General features: G+C 56.7%; 1 protein-coding gene across 3 annotated transcripts in view; it reads right to left on the bottom strand.

Moving 5' to 3' along the window:
- The window catches only part of CACNA1I (calcium voltage-gated channel subunit alpha1 I), a 133,564-nt gene that overhangs the window by 54,033 nt on the left and 67,025 nt on the right, over nt 1-12,506 (bottom strand). For all 3 annotated transcript variants that reach the window (XM_055374686.2, XM_055374684.2, XM_055374685.2), the window contains one exon: nt 1,312-1,471. In XM_055374686.2, coding sequence (XP_055230661.1) covers nt 1,312-1,471 — 160 coding nt within the window. The remainder of the gene's footprint in view (nt 1-1,311; nt 1,472-12,506) is intronic.

The raw sequence follows: 12,506 nt of genomic DNA, 5'->3' as shown, positions 1-12,506 counted from the left end.
GAGTTAAGCCCCAGGTGCCCCTGCTGTGGTAGAGAACTCACATTTTAGGGGCCTCCAGAGACCTCGGATGAACCGACAGGAGATGATTTCAGAGAGATGAGTCAAGAAGAAAACCCAGCAGGGCTGTATGATGGCGAGCTTGGGGCTGGGGTGGTGAGGGAGGGCGAGGGAAGGCCTCTAGGAGGAGGTGTCGGGTGGGCTGAGCCCGCATAATAAGAAGGGGCTGGCCACAGAAGGATCCAGGGAAAGAGCCCTGTGGGACAGAGGGGCGGAGCTCACACTACCCTGACTTCGAAGCAGCTGCCTCTCCCCAGCCCCACTGCCCCAGGCCCTGCCTCAGGACCTGCCTCTTCTGGGGGCGGGCACAAGTGTAGACCCCCCTCCTGAATCCCCACTTGGGGCCTTTACCCACCAAGGTGCCCCTGCTGTGGTCTACCCAGGTACCCTACTGTTCCCCGACAGCGATGGGTGGATGGGCCAGTTCCTACCCAACTTTCACCCTCCAGCTCTGCTACCCTCTCCCCAGCCAGGCCGGGAGGGAGAAACTAGCCCTCACCTGTACAGTGTCCCCACGTCCCCACGCCTCCTACAGTCACCTCGGTCCATGATTAACAGACTGAGAGGCACTCACTAGAGGTGTTTGGGATCGGCTCCCAGCCCTGCACTTCTCAAGGGCAGGGGCCAGGGACCCCCCCTTTCTGCCGCATCCTGAGCCCCGAACACAGGCTCAACAAAGGGAAGTGAGAACATGGATGAAGATGCTCTCCTATTTCTGACTCCCTGGGGCCTGGCACTTAGTCGGTGCACGCCATGCATATCTGAAATGAATGCATATTCACATCCAAACACATACACGCAGGTACATGTGTGTGCACACTTATCCCCCACCACTACGGAAGCACGGGTTCTATAGGCGTCCAATTTTTCAGACAACTAAGCCCAGCTCCTCCAAGATCCAGAGCTTGATTTGTGTGTCAATAATCCTCTCTCGGAAGAATGTCTCGCCCCCTGCTTTCATACACAAGCGGCCAAATGGGAGCTCACCCTTCCTGGATGACTCAGCCACCAAGGGGAATGAATGTGCTGTGGGCGGAGAGCCAAGTTCTGTGCCTGCTCTTCAGGTTTTCTGTCTTCTTTTTCCTCCTGGGCATCACTTCTGCTTGTGTCTTAACTTCCCTTTCCCCTCCTACCTGACCTCTCTTTTTTTGCTGCTTCTACCCCATTGGTCCTGATTCCCAATGACCCAGAAGGTTAAAACTGTGTCTTAGTAAGAGTCCCCGGAGCTGCATGGGTGGCAGGGGATGAACTCACATGGTGAAGTTCTCCTCCAGGAAGCAGCGGTTACGCAGCAGGCCTGCCCAGAGCTGCACACCTATGATGCCAAAGATGAAGAAGACAAAGAAGCAGAGCAGCAGGACATTCCCCAGCATGGGCAGTGTGTCCAGGAGCAGGTTCACCAGGATCCGCATACCTGGGAGGGGAAAAGGTGGAGGGATGGTCAGACAGGGAGCAGAGGTCCCAGAGACGAAAGAGAGAGAGCAAGGTTAGAGAAACAGGGAGGGGGAAGGGGATGCATTATCAGGGGCTCCTTGCTGTTCCCATCCTGTTCAGTGGCTGCCAGATACACCCTCTCCTTTTTATCTGCCTCTCCACCGAAAAAGCCATGGAAATGGCTTTGGGCCCTGGTCCACTTACACTAGATTGTGAATGAACAAGCAAGCATTTATGCAGCACCTTTTATGTACCAAGTGTTCTTCTGCGTACTTGCACAAATGTGATCTTCAGTCTTCACGACAACTCTGTGAGGTTGGTACTCTTATTTCTATTTTATAGAGAAGGCAACTGGAGACTCAAAGAACTGAAACTGCTTGCCGTAGGTCACACAGCTCAGAAGCAGCAGGGTCTAGATTTAAACCAGGTGTCTTGACACAAAGTCTAGCTGTCTTTTCACAACCCCCTTGTCCCAGAGGCTTTGGGACTGAGGCTGGTTCACCCTAGTATGCCCAGCACCTGCAGAGTGGTTGTAGTACGTGCCCAATGAATGTCTCCTGAATACCCTTTGTCTCTGAGACAGTCACTGTTCCCCTTGACCATGTCAGGACACAGCAGTACCAGCCACAACTACCACTCCCACTGCGTGATGGAACCAGGCAGAGCCCCCAGAGCCAACTTCAGAAGAGCCAAGCGCCTGCTAACGGGCTCTACAGAGAAGGCCCACACAGGAGTCCATGGCCCCAAAGAAGGTGAAGAGCTGGTGGGGCACCTTTGAGTACACACCCTCCCCCTAAGATCCTGTAGAGTCCATACTGCCCACCTCTCTAGCTTCATACCTCTCTCAATTTGCAGTCTACTGCCTTGCAGTGCCAAATTATTTGAAGTTCCCTAAACATACCGTGAGATTTCACACCTCCATGCTTTTATCCCTGCTGTTCCCTCTTCCTAGAACACCCTTGCTCCTCTCTTCTGCCTGGCAAATCCCTATTCAGCCACCGCAGCCCTGTGAAAGCTCTTTCTGTGAAGGCTTCCAGACTCTTACATCATCCCAGGTAGAGTTCATCCTTCTCTCTTCTGCTCTGGGCAATCTCAGCACCTCTGACCTAGCCTAGGCTGCCACGTACAGTTGTGCAGGTTGTATACTGCACAACCTAGGAGGTTCCATCCATATCAATATCTCGTCTTATTCTAGCCCTAATGTATAGTTGTCTGTTTACTTTCCTATCTCTTCCACTAGGCTATAAGGTTCTGGGGGCAGGGCCCTTGTCTAAGTCACCTCAGTATTCCCAGAACCCAGCAGGTCCTGGCCCAGAAGACAGGCTCACCTAACATTTGTTCAATGACTACTCATGAATGAATGATGTGATAAGTCATGGGGAGGGAGTGGAAGATTGGAGAGAGGAAGATGGAAGGATGGTGACAAGTAGAACAGTGGCCCTGTCCAGATGGTTGTGTATGCTAGGGGTGAGCCTGAGGTGGTTATTAATGAGGATAATTATTTGGAATTTGCATCACAAACTCTGTGTGCAGTGATTTCCAATCAATAATTAAGGCCCACCCCATCTTCCCTCTCTACAAAACTAGGTCAGCCTCCTCTCAGGAAAGACAGTGGAGCTTGCCTGCAGGCTGCTTCACCCCACCGAGAGCAGGCCAGAGTGAGGGCTCAGCTCCCCACCACCCTACACCCCCAAGCAGGGAAGCGAGGTGTGTACAGCAGAGGGAAGGGAGAAATAGAATGGGTGCCCTCATAATCCATCCAAATGGATTCCCTGACTCAAGTAGGCCAACTGCAGGCCTTTCTGGTGCCCCATCATTCATTCATTCATTCATTCATTCATTCATGAAACACATAGTAAATGCCAGCTGCATGCCAGGCATAGCGTTGGGCACATGTGGAATCCAAAGACAAACAAGACCCATTTTTTACCCCCCCAACCCTCCCCACACACACACACAGAGCTCACAGCCTGGCAGCAAGGGGACAGGGAACCAAGTGTTGAGCCAAAGGACTGTGTCTGGGGAGTGGGGCCACTCCGGGCACATTTGCTGAGCTGGACTCCAGGATGCGAAGCCTTGGCCAGCAGAGGGACTGGCATGGGCAAAGGCACTATTCCTGAAGGCGGTTGCAGGGGGCTCTGAGGAGTGTGGGGCTCTGTGCTGGGTGGCTGGGCAAGGAGGTCTGCTGGCATATTTCTAAGCAGGCAGAGCCCTTGATCAGCTCTGAGCTTCAAAAAAGAATGGGCGAGCCCCAAGGCCAGGACAGGGGCAGGAGGCAAGCACAGAGGGCCAGTAGCAGCTGGAGAAGAGGCTGGATGAGAAGGGCCTAGAGAAGGCAGCTCCGCACAGTCCCAGCCTGGCTGCTTCACTCCCGCTCCTGCTTCTCCCTCGGGCCGGCCTTTGTCGCTCAATTAATTACATCTCCCTTGTTCTCTGGGATATTGAAATTCCAAAAGGCTCCTGCAAACCTATCTGGCTGGCTTCCCTGAATGGCAGCCCCGTCCCTCCTCCCCGACCCGCCTCACTCTGCCCAGCTGGGCCCCAGCACACTTCACAGCCCTCCCTGGGGCCCAGGGAGTCCCAGGGCCACAGAGCCCTGGCATAATTAGCTAATTAAGGACTTAGAACTACTTTATCCCTTCCTTGACAGGAAAGAGGGGCCACAGGATTAGGGAGTCAGGGAGGACCCCAAGAGACTACGGCTAATCTTCCTTTTATGCCCACAGTCAAGTAATTAGCCAAGACAGGTTGGCCGGTTACACTCTGCCCTCAGTGCCTCTGGAGACTGGCACGGGAGGTGGAGGCAAGGAGAGAAAAGAGAAAAGCAGACAGAGGAGAAAGTGAAACCAGGAGTGACAGAAAGAGAGACAGAAGACACAGAAGAAGAGCGGAGAGGCTGCCTGCAAGTCACCATCTGCCTCAAACCATCCTTTCTACTTCATCTCCCGCCACACCTTCCCCCGGCCAAACCCTCCTCTTCCAGGCAGTCCTCCCTGATTCTCACCCCCAGTTAGTCATGAAGCCCTCCTGCCTCTCATTGCCCCAAGGCGCTCAGTCACTGTCAGGATGGGCTTACCTGGTTCTGTGTTCTTAGTGCACCTTTTCAGGCCTTCTGCCTGGAGCAAGAGCCAGATGGGCCATGATGGGGATAGGCTACAGGCAGCCCCATGAGTGTGATTGAGGGCCCTGGCTCCCCAGCTAAAAAGGGGAAGAGGACCCTGGAGTCCTCAGGACACCTGATGCAGCCCCCAGCCCGGTGAGCGCCCAGAGCACAGACCCAGGACATGAGATCTGGTCCCAGTCCCAGTAGGGTGGCCTTGAGGCAAAGCTTGCCTTCTCTGGGCCCCAGTGGCCTCCTCTACAGAGGGGACAGTGGCTCCTGTCCAGCCAGCCCTTCAGGAATACCATGGGGCCAGGACACCTCTGACGGAAGATTCCCTGAAGTCAGAAGCCTCCAACAGCCCATACGCCCCATGGGAAAGTGCAAATCCTTATCCCCCACCTTCCTGGCCCCTGCTCACAGACTCCTCCCGAGTCTGGCCCCACCTCCCTCCATCCTCCCTGCCACACCTGAACCTGCGGCACCAGCCAGACTGGCAGCTCCCAGCATCCCCACTCCCCAGCCCTGCACACACTCTGCCCCCACCCACGACACCTCCTCCACCCTGCCATAGGATCCCGGAACCGCTGTGCTGCACCCAGCCAGAAAGATCCACTTCCAGTCCTGCAAAGCCCACTTTCGGGGCTGCCTCCGTGCCCTTGCACATGCTTGGAGGGCCATCCCTTGCCTCCTTTTTGGGGATCTCAGCTGAGCGGTCACCTTTTCTGGTGTCTCTGCCATGAGTTACTGCTGCCCACCCGCCCTCCATCATAGCCTGTGCCAGTTCCCGGCTCTGCCTCCTCCTCCCCGCTGGAAACCAGGCATGCTCCGCGCCCAAGGCCAAGGCGGCTGCTCTGTGTTCTCCCATCCAGACCAGGACCGGGCACAAAGCAGCCCCTTGAAGGCCGACAGCTTGAATGAGTGAAGGAGCGGTGGGCGAGTGAATGGAGCCACTCAGCAAGTACTGAATGAGGGCTGGCTCCGTGCCGCGCACTGTGCTAGGCTCTAGGGATACATGAGTTGTGAAAAACCGAAACAGAGTTCCCTGTCCTCGTGAGGCTCACATCCCAGGTACGGTGGGGAAAAGCAGGCAATAAATAAATAATAAATAAACCACATGGGTGATACACAAGGTCACGTCCTCGTTCATTGGGTGAAAAGTGCTATGAAAACAAAACAGAGAAGGGAGAAAGGGTTGGGGGTTTGGCCTGGGGTCGGGTGAACATTAAATAGGGGGCCAGGAAAGGCAGGATGATGCTGAGCAGAGACAGGGAAGGGGTGGCAGAGTCAGCTGAGGGGCTGTCGCTGTCTGGGGGACAGCCCTCAAGTCGGAGGCAGCCTGGACAAAGGCCTGGAGGCGGGAGGGAGTCAAGCACAGCCACAGCCACAGCAAGGAGACCATGCGGCTGGGGTGAAGCTGAGCAGGGATGAGGCTGGGGAGGAGACAGGGCCAGGGGGCTGGAAGACTTGAGCTTCTCCAAAGGGTCATGGAGCAGAAGGGAGACGTGATCTGGGGAAGGGGTGAGAGGATTGCTGGGCTGCTGGGTGGAGAATGGATCGCGGGGGGCCAGGGCAGAGGAGAGAGAGCATCAGCCGCACAGTCTGCAGGATCCTGTGCAGACGCCCCTGTGGACAGCGCCCCGAACGGCACACACATCTCTGAAAGGGGGCCGGGCCTGTGGGCTCCACAGCTGTGTGGTCGCTGCCTCCCGGGGGTCTCACGTGGGACAGAAACCGGAGCGCTGAGGGTGGGGCCCAGGAGAGCTGTGGTTCCCCGCTCTGTGCCCTCACCGTTGAGACGGCCCAGGCCAGACACTGGGCCCTCTCCACCACCCTCACGGCCTGATGATTGGGCCTTCCGTCCCCCTGCTCCTCTCCGTCCTGCCTGGCCCTGCCTGGCCGTCATACATTCGTCATTGTGATAAACCGGAAGATGGTGGGGCTGGGCCCAGATAATGATGGCAGTGGAGTGGGGAACATGGTGGATTCTGGAGGTATTTTGGAGGCCAAGCCGAGGGATGGGATGTGGATGTAGGAGGAAGAGGGCAGTTGGGGACGACTCCAAGGTTTGGGGCCTGGAGCCACAGAGCGGCCTTCAGCGGGGGTGGGGCTCCATCTGGAGATGTGGAGCTTGGGGTGGCCGGGGTACATCCCCATGGAGTCGCTTTGCCAGATCTTGGGGTCTGGAGTTCAGGGGAGAAGAGTCTTGCCCGGGAGCGTCATGTGGAGCATCAGGGTGAGGACGGTCTCTAGACAGCACTGAAAGCTAGGGGCTTGGTGGCGGCAGATGGCAGCGGGCAAGTGGATGGAGCTCCTCACCCTTTTTGGGGACCCCTAGGCTAGAGCCTCTGCTTGAGAGAACCTGGGCAGCAGCCAGGCAGAGGCAGCCCCTCGGTGGCAGTGGGGACACCTGAGAGGAGGTGGCAGGAAGAACAGGAAGCACTTCCTGACAGGCATCACCCTTGGAGGTTTGGGGTGTTCTTGGCAGAGGGGATCTGTCAGCCCAGATCAGTCCAGCCAGGCCAGCTCAAGTAGAAATCGCCAGACGCGTGCCAGCCTCTGCCAGGGCACAGCCCGTGGCCCAGAAGAGTGGAGTCGGGGTGAGGGGAGCCGAGGCTGTGGCCTGGCCACTGGGGGCCACTCTCCCTGGACTGGCCAGGTCAGTAAAGGGGCTGGGCAGCTGGGAGAGGCCGTCTGCTGCTCCTGCCATTGCCGGCGCCAACTAATCAGGAGCACAGTGGGCACCAGGAGGCCTGGCCAGGCAGCAGACAGCCAGCTTGCCGGGGTCACAGCTGACGGCCCAAGGCCCAGCCAGGGAGGGGCCTGTGGGCTGGTGGAGGGCCTTGGTGCCCACTGCTGAGAAAGGAAGCCAACCTCAGCCAGCCAGCAGCTCACTTCCCCCATCCCAGGAGAGGCCTCAGGTCCCTCCCAGAGCTGGCTGCGCTCACACCCTCGGGGGCTGGCCCGGCTGTCTCACTGAAGGTCCCCCCACCTGCTGTGCCCCAAACCACTCCTAGGCATCCTTCAAATGTCCTGCCACCTCCTCCTCTGGGAAGCCTCCTCCTAGACCAGGTAGGCACCCTTTCCCATCGGCCCCTGCCCCGATCAGATCAGGTGTCCCACTGGCCTGCAGCTGTCAGCCTTTGGGGAAGGGGCTGTGCCTGATCTTGGCCCCACATCTGGCCAGGGTCTCGCCCAGAGAACCCCAGGTGGATTTTACTTTGGATGAATGATGGAATCAATCCATGAGTCAGTTAATCCACAGTGGCCCAGTCCTTTGGTCTGGTGTCCTGTCCAGGACACTCCCTCCCTCCAGATTTGTAGAACAGAATGCAGAACTCGACCTGAGGGAGGAGGAGAGGGAGGCGCTGCCTTTGCCCTGCCCCACCCCCAAGCACTTCTCCCTGCAGGGTCCAGGCTGCTCTTTCCTGTTCCCAAATCCAGCGCTCGCCAGATGCTCTGGCCAGATGTTCTCCCACCCACCCAGCCCCACCTCTTCCAGGAAGGGAGCAGCCCTGGGGAAACTGGCCCCCCTCATTTCATTTCCCCGTTTCTCTCCCTCCTTCCCCCTCTTCCTTCCCCATGGGGGCTGTCAGGCCTTTCTCCCTCAGGACAAAGTGGGAGCCCCTTGTGGGTGCCTAAAACAGACAGCCCTGAAGTCCAAGGTGTGGCCTGGTGGGGGCTGACAGCCCCGTAGCCTTCCTTCTGCTCTCCCCAGGCCACGAGTAAACACACGCTCCAGGCGAAAATGCCGACACTTCCACGCCAACTATTTCAAGGTGCATCTCTCAGACCTGTCCAACAAATGCCCCCCAAGGCCCTTCCAAGAAGGAATCCTGAGGCCTTCCTCGCCCCTCTTCAGCAGGGCTGGCCTGACCATGACCCTGGTTGGGCAGGCACCTGGGCAGGAAAGGGCTTGGCCTGGGGCGCAAGGGTTGGCACCCGCTGTGCACTAACCACAGTGCCATCCTGCCCGGCCCCCTTTCAGAGATGTGTGTGCCGTTCGGGGCGCTGGCCACAGGGACGTCTGCACAGGATCCTGCAGACTGTGCAGCTGATGCTCTCCCTCCTCTGCCCTGGCCCCCCGCCTGCCTCGTGGCTTCAGTCCGAAAGGGGATCAGCACCACGAGACCTGTGCACCCCAACAGTGAAAATCACTCAGAGGTCTGGAGCAGACCAGGCTGAGGGGGGAGATGGAAGGAGAGAGGGCCTCGAGGTGTCACTGCAGCCCACGGGACCTCTCTCCTTTGACCCTGGAAGTGGGCAGGGGTGTTTCCTGATGTCCTGCAGACACTGGGGACGGGGGTGGTTGTCTGGCGCCTACACGCTAAAAGAACGGAAAGGAGGTACTGACACAGAGTGAAAAGCTGTAGGGTCAGGTGAACACGGGTTCAAACCCTAGCTCTGTCCCCAGCCAGCTGTGTGGTCTTGGGCAGACTAGTCAACCCCTCTGCCTGCTTCCCCATCTAGAAAGTAGGTGTCACAATGCCACTAACTTCCTAAAGCTGTAGTGAAGATGAAATGACACTGCCCATGTAAAGCACTGTGATGAGCTTGTCACAAGCACTTGATAAACTTTAGCCACTTATCAGGCGGATCTCAAGATCCCGAGATCAAGACCATCCTGGCCAACATGGTGAAACCCCGTCTCTACTAAAAATACAAAAATTAGCTGGGTGTGGTGGCACACACCTGTAGTCCCAGCTACTCAGGAGGCTGAGGCAGGAGAATCGCTTGAACCCAGGAGGCGGAGTTTGCAGTGAGCCGAGATCACGCCACTGCACTCCAGCCTGGCAACAGAGCAAGACTCCGTCTCAAATAAAAAAAAAAAAACTTTAGCCACTTATGATTATAATTAACTCCCTAGAAGATGTGAACAACCCTCTCCTTTTCCCGCCACGCAGTCCCCTGCCCACCCACAGGATGCCCAGCCCAGGATGACACCTCCACTCCACCTTTGCACATGCCAATCTATCTGCCAGGCACACCCTCTCCAACCCTCAGCTGATGAGTGTCTTCCAAAACCAGCCCCTGAGAAGACGTCCCTGACACTCTACGTCCACCCTCACTACTCCCAGCACCTTATCTAGCAGCAGCACCTGCGGATCGCGTAGGCACACGAGGCTGTGCACGCAGCTCTCTACACCCACGGTGGCATTTCAGCCTTCCTAACCAGATGGACATCGGTATTATTAACTTCTCTTGAGAGCTGGGGAAATAGAGTCACAGAGAGGCACGTGGCTTACTCAGGGTCCCACAGCCAGTGGGTGGAGGCCCTGGGACCAGAACCTGGCCTGACAGCACAGAGCAAACCTCCAGCTGGTTGTGCTGCCGAGAGGATGGCAGCCTTCCCCACAGCATTGTCAGGGACTGTGAGCTCGGGCTCAGGGCTGCCCCTGAGCTCCCCAGGGTCTGCCTCGCCCCTGCGCCACAGCCTGGGTCGGGGGAATTATCACCTCTCTGGCCAGGCCTTGGCAGTGACTGCCCTCGTTTCTTACTGGAGAAAACAGCACTTTTCATATGTAAATGACTCAGGCAGCATGCTTAAGGAAGCAAGGCAGTGCCTTGAGAGATGTATAGGCTGGGGGTGGGGTGGGGCGGGGGCACATTTAGAGATAATTCAGCCCCATCTTGCCAAGGCCCAGAGAGAGGCGGTGACTTAGGAAAGGTCACACAGCGAGGAACCAGAACCCAGACTCCCAACTCATAATTCGGCGCTTCCTTCCTCTCTCCCCAACCACCTCTCTGCTGTCTTCCTCTCTTTATCCATCAGAGGCTGAGTGGCCTGAACAAGGACCTGCAGGGGTGGGGTGGAGAGACATGTATTTTATACGATTCTGTAAGCAGCACCATGATGTCCACGTCCCCCGCTCATCCTGGACAAAGTTGAGAGCCACATATTTAATCCAGTTTATCCTCCTGCTTTGTTTGTACGAGTAGGGAAACCGAGGCCCAGAGATGCCAAGAGACTTCTCAGGTCACACAGCAGGCATATGGCAGAGCTAAGACCAGAACTTTTATTCTCTGACCCACACTTGCATCTTCCTGGTTGTTCATGCTGGAGCTTTGCAGCCTTCGCTGTATTTTTAAACCGCAGGCAACCAGCCCACTCCTCATGGCTTTGCAATTAATAACCCATCATCTGACTGTGCCCATCACCAGCTCTCTAGCTTGCCCTCTAGTAATGAGACTAAAAGCTACGGGCTACTGTTGAAAAGACTGTGTCCCGGCTGGGCACGGTGGCTCATGCTTGTAATCCCAGCACTTTGGGAGACCAAGACAGGTGGATCACAAGGTCAGGAGTTGGAGACCAGCCTGGCCAACACAGTGAAACCCCGTCTCTACTAAAAATACAAAAATTAGCTGGACGTGGTGGTGGGCACCTGTAATCCCAGCTACTCGGGAGACTGAGGCAGGAGAATCTCTTGAACCGGGAGGCGGAGGTTGTAGTGAGCCAAGATCATGCCACTGCACTACAGCCTGGGTCACAGGGCTAGATGCTGTCTCAAAAAAAAAAAAAAAGACTGTGTCCCAGGGCAGAAGCAGCTCAAACCTTAAGTAGGAGAAATGTCTGCAGGAAAATCATATTTAAAAAAAAAGAAAATAAAAAAACCAGGCAACTATGAAATCTCTCTAGGAAGCACTTCTGAGAGCCTGAGCCACCCCTTCCCCACCTCAAGTCACTCATCCCCTGGTGGCTCTGGGCAGGGGACCTGCCACCTGAGGACAAAACTGTCTGACTGTCTGTCCTGTGAAATGAGGGTTAGACCAATGGACTTTCAGCCCCACGTGCTCCAACAGCCTGCGGCTCCTGCAGAATCGCCTGTGAGTATCTGCAGGGCCCTTCCAGGGGAACACCAGGTGCTGGTGGGCCAGTGCTCCCAGTAACTCCCCAGTACTGGTTCTGAGAGACTTTTCAGGCTGTCCTCTGAGAAGCGGAATCAGGCTCAGCGGCGGGAAGCCGACACTCCCCCAACTCGGCGCTCGTTGCTGCCCAGCGGTGGCCACTAGCAGGAGGAGACCCTGAGGAAAGGCTCGGAGCCCGCTCGGGGCTCCCTCTGTAATTGGAGCGCACGGGGATGTCGGGCACAGGGTCAATCCCTGCCTTCCCCAGAGGCCAGGGCAGGCTGGTGCTGGGGACCGGGAGTGTCCTCCACCTCCGGGGAGCAGCTTAATGAACTCCCCACACAGCGGGAGAGGAACCAGGAGGAGCAAAGAGGACCTGGAGGGAGAGGCACAGGCGCCCACACACATGTGCAAGGCGCACACACGCTCTTCACACACACACACCCTCACAGGCACACACACACACACTCTTTGCACACACACCCTCACAGGCACACACATGCTCGCTACACACACACTCTTCATACACACACCCTCACAGAGACACACACACTCTTCACACACGCGCTCTCACAAACACACCCTCACAGGCACACACATGCACTTCACACACACACCCTCACAGGCACACCCCTTCATGGACACACACACGCTCAGAGGTGCACACACACTCGACACATACACACCCTTTCACACACACACCCTTACAGGCACACCCCTTTATGGACGCACACACGCTCAGAGGCACACACACACTCTTGACACATACACACCCTTTCACAGACATACACACCCTCACAGGCACACACATTCACGGACACACACACACCCACAGGCACACACAGGCTCATAGACACACACATGTTCACAGGCACGCATACTTTCATAACACACACATCCTCACAGCACACACACCCTCACAGCCACACACCCCTCACAGGCATACCCCCTCGCAGCACACACACACACACAGGCACACACACCCTCACAGGCACACACACATCACAGCAAACACTCTCACAGGCACACACACCCCTCACAGGCATACCCCCTCGCAGCACACACACAC

The sequence above is a fragment of the Gorilla gorilla genome, chromosome 23, assembly GCF_029281585.2.
Source record: "Gorilla gorilla gorilla isolate KB3781 chromosome 23, NHGRI_mGorGor1-v2.1_pri, whole genome shotgun sequence".
NCBI classification, from domain to species: Eukaryota; Metazoa; Chordata; class Mammalia; order Primates; family Hominidae; genus Gorilla; species Gorilla gorilla.
The sequence above is the reverse complement of the archived record's forward strand: the minus strand, read 5'-3'. Positions and strand labels throughout refer to the sequence as shown.